General features: G+C 44.2%; 1 protein-coding gene across 1 annotated transcript; it reads right to left on the bottom strand.

Annotated features, from left to right (window-relative positions):
• Positions 1-3,017: 3,017 nt before the first annotated feature.
• On the bottom strand, positions 3,018-8,224 carry TRNT1 (tRNA nucleotidyl transferase 1). Its single transcript, XM_035337714.1, has 7 exons — positions 8,039-8,224; positions 7,282-7,475; positions 6,547-6,685; positions 6,187-6,313; positions 5,840-6,033; positions 5,410-5,660; positions 3,018-4,779 (listed from the first exon to the last, which is right to left on the bottom strand). Exons 1-7 carry the CDS (start codon positions 8,184-8,186, stop codon positions 4,531-4,533), a joined length of 1,302 nt encoding a protein of 433 aa, XP_035193605.1. The 5' UTR covers positions 8,187-8,224; the 3' UTR covers positions 3,018-4,530.
• Between the last annotated feature and the right edge of the window lie 3,071 nt (positions 8,225-11,295).

The raw sequence follows: 11,295 nt of genomic DNA, 5'->3' as shown, positions 1-11,295 counted from the left end.
GATGTTATCCCCTGATTTTACTGGCTCCATAGAGAAATTGTAACAGGTCTGACATGGGAGTGTGTTCTGTGGCTTCCTTAATCTTAGAGTGCTCTTCTAGAGAAGGCAAATGTTACTTCTAGAGTGCTGAGAGGCCACACTAGTTGAAAAGATTAATCAGTGCCCAAGTATTGTGGCACTTGTCTGCATTCAGACACAGATTATGCTTTCCTCGCTGTACGCATTTTTCCCTGCCCACTGGTACCTCTGCTTCTAGTATATGGGAACAAATAGGTTGGTATTGCCATCAAAAAACTATTTGAGTCCTAATCCCTCGAGATTCCCATTTAAGTTAATGAGCCATTTGTGTCTGTACCATATGGGGAAGTAAAATAAGGATAATAATCCTGCTTTTATGTTCAGCTAGATGAATTCCCATGTACAACACTTATTTATTGTGCAAGCTGTAGATACAGGCATCGCTCTTTCCCCAAGCTGAACAGAAACAAGGTCTGGGGGGCCTGAGGCGTAAACTTAACAGACCATGGCACAGTTCATAACAGTTTAGGAAGCGCAGTTCCCAGAAGCAAATGTGTGCTGGAGATTGCTTTGTGAATCTGCTCCACTGTGTTACTGTGTTTGGAAACCCAATGCCTGGCCCGCTCCAGCCACGCCACCGGGTGATTCAGGGCCTGTGCCCGGTTTGTGGGGGCATGGGGACAGGGCTACAGGCCCTGCACAGGGCTACAGGCCCTGCACACACCTTCAGAAAATGTTCTTTCAACAGGTGCAGGGAAACTGAGGCAAGGGCACAGGGAACATTTCACTTCAAGCTGGTGACCAGACACTAGTGGGGTTCCTCAGGACGCCATTTTGGGGCCGGTTCTTGTCAATGGTTCTGTAAATGAGCGTCATGTGGGACTCAGAAGCATACAAAGTTTGCAGATGAGAGGAAATTAAGAAGTGCTGTTGACCGCAACATGAATACGAATCAGGAGGGTACCCTGGCAGCCAGGAGGGCCGGCCGTGCCCTGGGGTGCCTCAGGCCCAGCACTGCTGGCAGGCCGAGGGAAGGGATTACCTCCAGTGCAGCCATCGTGTGCCGCACAGGACAGGCCTCCACAGGAGGCAGGCCTGTGGCAGCGGCCTCCTCACAGCCTCTATACACTATCTGCGTATACAGCAGACATTTATATAGCTATGTGCACATAGGTGTAGCTGTATATGCACTGGACAGGCCAGCATGGCAGTGTCTGGGGGAGTATGTCAGTGCCTGGGGGAGCTGCTCCAGACGCTGCCCTCTGGCACAGCTGACATTCCTCTGAAGGGTTTGCTGAGCTGCCATGCCTCCCGCCAGGTGGTCGTGGGGCATTTCTGGTTGTTTTCCTTATAGCTTTCCTTCAGGCCTTGGGTTCATGGGCTCTGCAGGGAGAATCAGCCATGTCCTTTCCCCTAAAAATTCATTCAAGCCAATCTGGCCTTTCAATCATTTTTACAGATCATTACATCTTGAGAGAATGGTAAAAACGTTCATTAATCCTCAGAAACCATCTGTGAGGGAAGCCAGTTTGGCTTATTTACCATTTTGCCCTTCACACAAGGTTCCCCCCAGGGCAGCGATGAGCTTGGGCAGGGGAGGCCCCTGTGGCTCCCTCAAACACAGGGGCTCTGGGCTGCAAGGATGTTTTTGGTCTGTGCACTCCTGTCCTGCTGCTCTAGTCTCCAGTTTGAACGAAAATTAGTTTCACACACAGGAAAAAGAGAGTTTATTTCATTAGTCTTTGCAAACTGTGAAGATATGTTCCCCCAAGGACAAGAGGGCATATGGGAAATGTTAATCTTTTGCATTTTTTTTTCAAGGAAAAAAAAAAGAAAGAAAAAACACCAACCAAACTGAAATAGATTGATTTACATCAATACTGGCAGCTGATTTTTAAAAGGGACATCACAGTGGGGAGCAGCGGACAGCTACCAACCAGCAAACCCCCATGTTTTTCTGATATGTAATTTTTAATTTGAACACATTGTGCACATTGTGTAACTAGTCAGGTAATCCTTTGGAGAAGGGTATTTTACTTGACCATCTATGTTTAAATGTTTCATCTCTTATCTCCCAATATAGTATTTAAATATTCTGTACTGTGTAAAAAAATGTTTATTCAAACAGATCATTTTCCAGAACTCAACCTGGTACTGCTTGTTTAAAATATGCCATTGTTTTGATTGAATGCATTTTCCTTTTTACTAGGATTTATTGAAATGTAATAAAACAGAGATGCTGGAAAGACCAAATGGAAAGAAGTATAACAAGACTTTTAAACGAGCTATTTGAGCACATGTGCTAACTACACTTAATTCAGAGCAGGACTATTTAATTATGATGCTTTCAGAACAATCTGTTTGTGCTTTTTTCAACAGGCACCAGAGATCATAAAGCTTTCAAGTTTCTGTCCTTAAACATCAGAAAAATCCTACCTCCAAGTGGGGTTTGACCCGGACAACAATTGTATGTAACATAAAGCGTACTTGCTAACATTTTAGCATCTCCGCAGAAGTTGCCTTAAAGGATGTAGTTTTGTTAAGTGTTCTTTAAAAGAAAATAGACTACTAAAGCACTAAATTTTATTACTTGTCTCCCTCCCAAGATTTTAGTAGTTCAATAAATTGCACAAGGACACTTCAATTTAATTACATAATTAAATCAAACACCATCGTGTTACCAGGTTTGCCTTATTAACAGAGAAAAACAGCACATTTTTCCCTCCCTTGCTGTCTCCCTGAAGTTCTTAAGTACCTTCAGAATAATTTAAAGTAACTGATTTCCTAGGGGAAAAAAAAAAAAAAAAAAAAAAAAGCAGCTGGTAACTTGTCTATATTAAAGCATAAAATGCTGGGTTTTGTGCCACTGCTCTGATGTTACTGCCATCTAGTGTTACAAAACGTTATCTGAGGAAAAGGAAACAGAACTTTATTATAGTAACCATGGTTTTGTAAGAGAATTTAAACCCGCTAATAAAATTGATATACACAAGAGATGCTTCCGTTTAGAACAATTTTTTATTTTTCAAAAGTACACCAAAAAAGCCAGGGCTGTTAGTACATGTTCATTATGACCAGCCATAAACAGATCAGTTTCAAAGGTCTACCTTCCGCAGCATTATTTCATGGCTACCGTTCAAACAGACTATGAACTGTTCATCAAGTCCAGTAGAAGTTATTAGGTATTACATGAACACAGCTCTTCTCTTTTAGGTTTCCTTCTCCCCTGGCACCTGATCAGCCTTAACTTACAGTCAAAACCCCTTATTTCTCTTATTTTCCAAAATGCCATTGATACATTTATGTTGAAGGGACAAAATATTTAAATTTCCTTTTGAACTGAATTCGGAGTGCATTTTTAATGTGGATCTGCACAGACAGAAGATACGTATGGACAATTAACACAGAAGCAACACAGCTGTTGCATGTACCCCTGGGAAGATCCTGTTGTGATAGTAGCAGGGATGGTAAAGATTTCTTCCCAAAATAATCCTACTGATTTAAACAGAATGTCTGCAAATGAGAGAGGAGGTGAACACCTCTGGGTGTAACTACTGTGAGCTACAGAAAAAGATGTGCGGAGAATTACTGAATGCAAACTGGTAATTTATTGAATGTCAGTAGTTTGAAGGCAACAGATACATGACTTAGCAAGATTCACTTTGTTTAGGCATGCTAACACTGCCACCGGAATTCCACTAAAGTAACTGGAGGAGAAAAAGGAAGAAAGAGTCAACTACGGGACACAAGGAGAAAAAAACAAGTAGGGAAGCTGATCTGCCCTCCCTTCTACAACTTCCATTGATGGTACATCTCAGTTATATATTTGAGAACTGTAGGACCCTTCACCAGTTAGTTCTCTATAGCTTTAACTCCTCATAGCGAGAAGTTTCTGAAAAACTAGTGAAGAGAGAAAGAAGTTCATGATACTGACTCAGTTACGAATCCATAATTTCAAAATCAATTTTAGGTTAAAAGGGTGACTTTTTTTTCTTAAAGAAAACAGGCTTTTTTGTTCATGGTAAGACTGTGACTGGGAACTGCTGAAGTGGGTATTTCAATTTTATATCTAGTGTTAACGACAAAAAGATTTATATCTTGTTCTTTCCTCACACTTTGTCCCTCTCCTAAGCACTAAAAACCACAAAGAAGATAATTTTATCTACACGATAGAAGTATCTTCTTTTTGAGATGCAGCAAAGTTGGAATGAGAAAAGTCTTTTTGTCATCTCTACATTCCCTGAATCAAGATAAAGTAGTAAATATTCATCATTAATACAAAACAAAAAGAGGTAGAGTTTGTGGAATTTGCCAAATAAGATTTTACATCACTACAAAATTAAACCTCTGTTTGCAGAAAATACATATTAATAAACAGGAGAACAGTGCTGTCTGTGAAGATCTTAAAGATGCAAAATACTGTATTGGTTGCTAGTATGTTGACAAAATATTTACTGGTATCTCACTTCTACTTAGAACAGGGCACAAACAGTTCTTTATTATTATTCAACTTTACAATTTCTTCAGGCAACTTAACAGTTCTTCTTTATCCATGTGGTATCCACTCTTCTTCCACTCCTCCCGTAACTGCTGTAATGCTGTTCCGATTTCTTTCCCAGACGACACACCCATTTTCCTTAAATCATGGCCACTAACGGGAAAGGAAGGAACAGTCCATTGCTGCAATTCTTTTAAAAGATGTTCTTCTCCTTGGTACTTCAGAAGCTCCAATATCTTGGAATTTGTATTAGCTTCCCTAGACTAAAGAAAAAAAGAGGATTCATTACAAACAGCTCAAACTGTGCTCTAAATCACATCAATCCCATGGCATTTTATGAGGCAACATCTGCACAAGATGGAACTATGGAAGTGAGGATCTTCTGTCTCACAGGTTTTAAAACTCAGTCTGAGCCTGGAGGCTCTGGTAGATCCTTGGAGACTTCCTGAATTCCAGGTAAGAGCTTGAACCACTACCTTCAAACTAAAACTGGAGAGGGACTACCACCTTTCCCTGTGGGAGGCAGGCCTCACTGTGGAGACTGACATCTTTCACTTCAGGCCTCAGGTACTGCAATAGAAGTGCAGAACTTCACCTGAAAATTACTTCACAATATCACAAGTTGCCTACTTAACAGTACTCTTCATTAAAAATAAATACCAATGTTCCAGGAACTACACCAGCTCTCAAAACCCACTTCACCTATTTTTTTTTTCAAAATGATTTCTTAAAAATTAATTTAGTATCTCAGTCTTCCAGATGAGAAAGGAAAAAAAAAAGAACCCTTCACAGCCCTTTCCTTCCTCTAGGCACTGCCATCTTTGCTGCTCTGTGGAACACGCAATTCAAATTTACTGTGAAGAACAAAGTACAGCAATGTGAAATACACTTACATCCATGATGAAGTCTTGATACGGTCTAAGAGGTTCTGGACCCATTGCTTTGGTTAACTCCTGCCGGTGTTTCACTAAAAAGAGGCCAAGGTTTTTCTCGTCTTTTGAGATTTTCAGCCTCAAATCAAGGTTTGTGACATCATCCTTCACCCTGAACAATGATGTCAGAACAGTCATGGGTTTCGGACACAAATTTTGAATGTTTTTAGTGACTCTGTCAAGTTCCTCTAAACTGCCATTCAGTGGTAGTCCTAAAGGGATACAAACAAAAAAGTGCAGGAAAGAGTGTTAATAAAAAAAAAGAAAAAAAAAGCAGAAAAAAGTCTAATTTATTTCTGGGTAAAAGCAAACAAGTTTTATCTGTTTGCCACACTGCAGTTCCTTTGCATTTTCTACTCCTCTATCATTTACAACCTTCGGTTAACTTTACCTATATATTGGGCAACATCCAGCTCATACAGAAGTCGAACCAAATGGTTTACATGGTTTCCAAGAAGAATTTTTTTCAGTTCCACCCAAATCCTTTCTCCTGATATTCCAGCCAAACCTTTGGCATTTTCTTTAATTGCTTCCAGTGTAGTAGGTTCATGATCACCAGGTTTTTCTGCGATTCTTCCATAAAACCTGCCCAAATAAGATTTCTGTATGTTACGACTGACAACATATATTCTACTTTTTTGATTCTGAACTTTCTCTATGAACCTACTTTTTTACAACCAGTCATCAGAAGTACTTCTTTAATTTATTTCCTCACCTAGAAAAGGCAAAACCAAGTACCTGAAATATCTTAGGATTCGTAGGTAATCTTCTTGTATTCTTGCACTTGCCTTTCCTACGAATCTAATTTTCTTGTTTTTTAAGTCTTCATATCCATTAAAAAAATCATACAGCATCCCATCCAAACCTAGAAGATGAAAAAAAAATAAGAGTAGAAATTTACATACATGGCTGGCATAATTAAACACTCTCATTTGAAAATGCAGAAGATAAGTTGTATGATTTGAAGTGGGTTGTCATGTTATCTCTCATATTTGCACAGACTTTTTGGCCGACAGCGGTATAACTGAACAAAATGGAAACTGGCCTAATTTGAAAAGCACTGGTTTATCTAGATATTTGCCTTTGAAATAATTTTACCTAAGAACATGGAATTGACAGTCAGATCCCTCCTTTCAGCATCCTTTTCCCAGTCGGTGGTGAATTCCACCTCTGCGTGTCGTCCATCGGTGACAACATCTATTCTAAGAGTAGTAATTTCAAAATTCTGTTCATGGAGCTGAAAATCCCACAGATACTGTTATTTCAACACAATCATGAATATAAATTCAACAAACACACATTTTTAAGCCCCACGTTGGTTTGCACGTGTCCAGCTTGAATGCTAACTGTACACAAACACGTACGTTTCCACACAGCCAGACAATCAAAAAACATGAACACTTGAAAATAATGCTTGCATTATTCATTTTCTAGATAATCTGCAGAAATCTATACAGTCTGAAGAAGATGGAGTAAGAAGCAGAGGTACGAGCATGGTAGAGAAAGCAAGTCTTGGGAGGTCAGGAGCAGGAACAGAAAACCCTACAATCAACTTCCCTACTCTACGTGAACAGGGCAACTTTTCTAGCGATGACACAGCAGCATCAATGCATTATATGGAGATAATACGCATTAAAATGTTGTATTTCATTGAATTGTACAAAGAGAAAGTAATCAAAAAGCACTATATACTTTAAAGTGGGCTCTCACTTAAACTTTTAGTGTGACACTTCAACACAGCATGAGCATGCTACCAGTTTCCTACTGGATGTGCTGCACATTAACTGACACATGAAGCAGTTAGAGAAGATCCAAGTCAGATCATAAACCAACCCTGGCAGTAATGGTTCCGTGTTTTTCTCCTTTGTTATTGATCAGACGTACACCAGCGGACGTGAACATTTCCTTCATCTCTGCCGGCGTAGCTGTAGTGGCAAAATCTATGTCTTGTGGTGTCATTCCGCTCAGCAAATCCCTCACAGCACCTCCTGCTATTCTCAGCTCATAGTTCTTCTTCTCGAACAACTCTGGGAAGGACAGGAAAGCCATAAGGCACAATCCAAGCTAAGAAACACAGCACATGGGCAGCCATAACCTACTTGCCACAGACATAGTTCATAGATGCAGGGATACATATTTGAATACGCATTATTAAGTACGTATGTACCTTTTTTTTTTTTTTTCAAAATGCGCTAATTGGGTACAGGGCTGAGCACCCACATGTATTTTTCCGGTCATTTCTGATACACCTTTCCGGGACACTTCCCCCAACCCGCACATTAGCGGGCAGCAGCACGATGCTGGGGGGCTCTGGGCTCAGCAACCCGCACGGGGAAAGGGCCCGGTGCTGCCGGCACCCCGAACCTGCACCCCCGCCCCCCCCGGCGGCGCCGCGCGCCCGCCGGGGGCGCCCCCCCCCCCCCCGGTGCCTTTCGGCAGGGCCGCGCAGGCCCCCACAGCTCCGACCGGGGCCCGGCTCCCCGTCCCTTAGCGGCTCTGGGCCGCATCCAGCCCAGCCCAGCCCAGCCCAGCCCAGCCCAGCCCAGCCCGCGGCCCCCCGGCCCGACCCCGCCGCGCGGCGCTCCCCCACCTGCCACGCTGCGGAGCCCCGGCGTGAAGAGCGCCTGGAACTGCGGCGTCTGCAGCCTCATGGCGCCCGCCGCGCCCCGCCGCCACCGCCGCGGCGGGAGCAGCCGCAGCCGGGCCCTGCAGGGCAGAAGCAGCCGCTCAGCCCACATCGGGGGCGCCGCCGCCGCCGCCCCCGCCCCCCAACCCCGGCACAGCCGCCGCCCTCCCCTCGCCCCGGCCGCCCCCCGCAGGCCCGCGGCCCTCACCGCGCTAGGCCCGGCGGCTGAGAGCGGCCTGGCCCCGCCGGGAGCTCAGCGCCGCCGCCCGGCCCCGCCGGGTACCGAGGGCAGGGAGCGGCCCCCACCCCCCCCGCCCGACCCCCCCCCGGTGCCCGAGGCCCGGTTTTGGCCTGCTGCTGCTGCTGCTGCGGCTGCTGGGGTTCCTCGCTGCCGGCCTGCGAGCCCCTGCAGGATGAGCGCGGTAGAAACAAGCCCAAACGAGTCCTTGCAAAGCACTGAATTCACACCTTAGGTCAGGCTCCGTGTAGGGGGCTTCCTAAGAAGGTGCTGCCTCGCTTATTCTGTAATAAAATAAGAAGTAGCTTCTGAGACAAACACAACCACCACTACATGTGACACGTGCAGGGTGTGCAGGCTGCCTCCACCAGAGAGGGCAGATGGAGCCTGTGCTTTGTGGCTCTCTGCTTTCCTCTGAAATAACAACACTGGCGGTGTGTTCTGGGCAGAGCTTGTCCAAGCTGGCACGGCAAGCATGGATTGCATGAGTCCCAGGACGGGAAGGACCTGGTACACTTTACTCCCATGGCATGATGCTGTGAAGCCTTCAGAAGCCCACCAACACACCTCACCCATCAGCTGCTGTCAGCTGGAGGGGATACTAGTGCTTGTTCATCCTGTGTTTGGGAGTGCAGTAAAGAATGCGCTGCCATTGAGCGTCAGGGCACTGATGGTCAGGCCTCTGGCAGATGGCTGCTCTCCTCGGGACAGCAGGCCTGGTCATGCTGATCTCATAGCTACGGCTGCATACTGCCCTTGAATGCATGGGAATGCTGGTGAACGTTTGTCCTGCCAGGAAAAAAAGCATGAAAAAAGTGAGATAAACAGAAGAAACAGTACAAAACAGAAGAGATTTACCATGGCTTCATTTCAGCTTTGAGAATTTTTACAAAGGGGACAAAAATAAACGTTATTTTGGTAATGATGCAGCCACGACCAAAGAAATGGGTTAATTGCACACACAGGGTTTAGAGCCAGTGCACCACTTGTGAGATCACTTCAGCAATCACCGAAACAGCGTTAAGCTTGGTGCTTGCTGAACTATTTCCTGTAGCAACTCCTGGATTGATTTACATCTTTAATGCGTAGAAATGTATGGATGAGCGCCCTGGGGATTTGGCACGGCTCCGGGTGTCTGTCGTTGCCTCTTCACCAGTGCCATAACACTGCTTGGCCGAGCGCACCTCCCTGGGGCAGGGCAGAGCAGCAGCTCTCCTCGCTCCTCTCGGCCCCACTCGTGTCCAAGAGGCAGCCTGTGGAGCCTGAGGGATTTGAGGGAGTGGATGAGCTCCCCCAAATACTAGTTAAATTGGGAGCTTGGTTCCCTTTGAAGTTCCAAGCCTGAATAAATTTCTGTCTCAGCAAAGAGTGCTAGACGTTTGTACCTGAAAAGAGACATTACACATATCTGTCCAGCCTTTCAAGTACCTAACAGATCAGCACCTCACTGTAGAAATGAGAATGCTTGTGAGCATGAAAGGGTTTTTTGGAAATGACCTATTCCAAAGAACATCTCAGGTTTACAATAACATAGGCGCATGTAAGAAGGTAAAAATGTAACCTTTTTTACCTTTTTTTTGTGACTACTACTTTTGTTAAATATCCTGCCTCACCTTTAGAAATGATCTTTCTGCTGAAACATTGTGCTGTATATGTTAGAGCTCTCTACACAAAAATTAGCTGTTTACTCAGGGAGATAGAGATGTGCCTCATGGTAGGATTCGATTATGACTTTCATTCCCAGCTGATGTTTGTCTAAAGATGTCCAGCGATAGCGTTTCTTTCCTATTCCATTACCTCTCTAGCCTCAGCACTTGAAAATGTTCTCTAATATGTAACCTGAATTTCACCTGTCATTATCTTGTGCTTCTAGTTCCAGCCCAACGGACTTAGGGAATGTGTGAAAGCCTTAATATGAGCTCTAAGATGGCACTTCTGCATATGCCTTCCCGTGACTTGGTTTGAGGAGTTTCCACGCCTTTTCCTTTGCTGTGCACTAACCTCTCATCATTTGCTCCATGTCTTTCTTAAGTGCAATATGTGAACTGGACACAGTGCACGTGAGTGGAGGCTTTATCAGCGCTGTGCAGGGCGGAAAGATTACTTCCTTGTGTCTTGCAGAGGATGCCAGCTTTCAGCTGCCTCGGGGTACCTTTTTCACAAGTGCATGATGTTGTTTACTCCTCTGCATTTATGGCCCACCATAACCCCAGGTCCTTTTCTGCAGAACAGATACTTAACCAGTTAGTAATTGATTACTAATGGTGTGTAATCTGTAGTTGATAGTGCCTAAATGTAGTTGAGAGCTTGTCCATACTGAATTGTGCCCAATTTTCACCACTTTATCAAGAACTTGCATAAGTCGTCTTATCTGCCAAAGCACTCTCCTCTCCCAGCTTACCACCTTCACATTTAATTTATTTGCAGGCAAAGTTTGTAATGAAAATAAGTCATTAGCCTTCTCACCTTTCCTATAAGTTGGTTACAAATAGCTGCACTTTCTGTAGAGTTTTCTCTAGGCCCCATGGATGGTTTCCACTGCTCGTCCTGGTTGTGAGCCTGTGTTATCCAACCCCATGGATCACAGCTCTCAGCACGTGTTTAGAAAGCTGTTCTCGCTCTGATATTGGTAACTTCTCAAAATACCACTGGTTTCCACATGGCAGGATCATTGGACAAGATGATACACAGTCTCCGACAACATCAGGATTTGATTTTCCAGGGGGAAGAACAACTTGGGATGTTGGCACTGGTCAGTAGGTAGTTGTCTGTAGGTTATTTCTTTGCAGTCCATGTTTAAACATTCTGGCTCTTGCAAAGTTATTGGAGAATTATCAGGCATGGTATATAACCGTCAATAAATAAAGTAAAACTGTGCTAGAATAGAGCCTTCCACCCTGTGGTTAAATCTGTAGTTCCCTTTTTCAATGCATGCTTGTCTAACTTATCATCTGCTATCATTTCTGAAGTACCTATCGCATTT

The sequence above is a fragment of the Oxyura jamaicensis genome, chromosome 12, assembly GCF_011077185.1.
Source record: "Oxyura jamaicensis isolate SHBP4307 breed ruddy duck chromosome 12, BPBGC_Ojam_1.0, whole genome shotgun sequence".
NCBI lineage: Eukaryota > Metazoa > Chordata > Aves > Anseriformes > Anatidae > Oxyura > Oxyura jamaicensis.
The sequence above is the reverse complement of the archived record's forward strand: the minus strand, read 5'-3'. Positions and strand labels throughout refer to the sequence as shown.

Coding starts and splice junctions, on each gene's coding strand:
- TRNT1 (XM_035337714.1), bottom strand. CDS start 8,186: ATGTGGGCTGAGCGGCTGCTTCTGCCCTGCAGGGCCCGGCTGCGGCTG. Junction 6,686..7,281: donor ACGGAACCATTACTGCCAGG/GTTGGTTTATGA, acceptor TGGGATTTTCAG/CTCCATGAACAGAATTTTGA. Junction 4,780..5,409: donor ATCAAGACTTCATCATGGAT/GTAAGTGTATTT, acceptor TTTTTTCTTTAG/TCTAGGGAAGCTAATACAAA.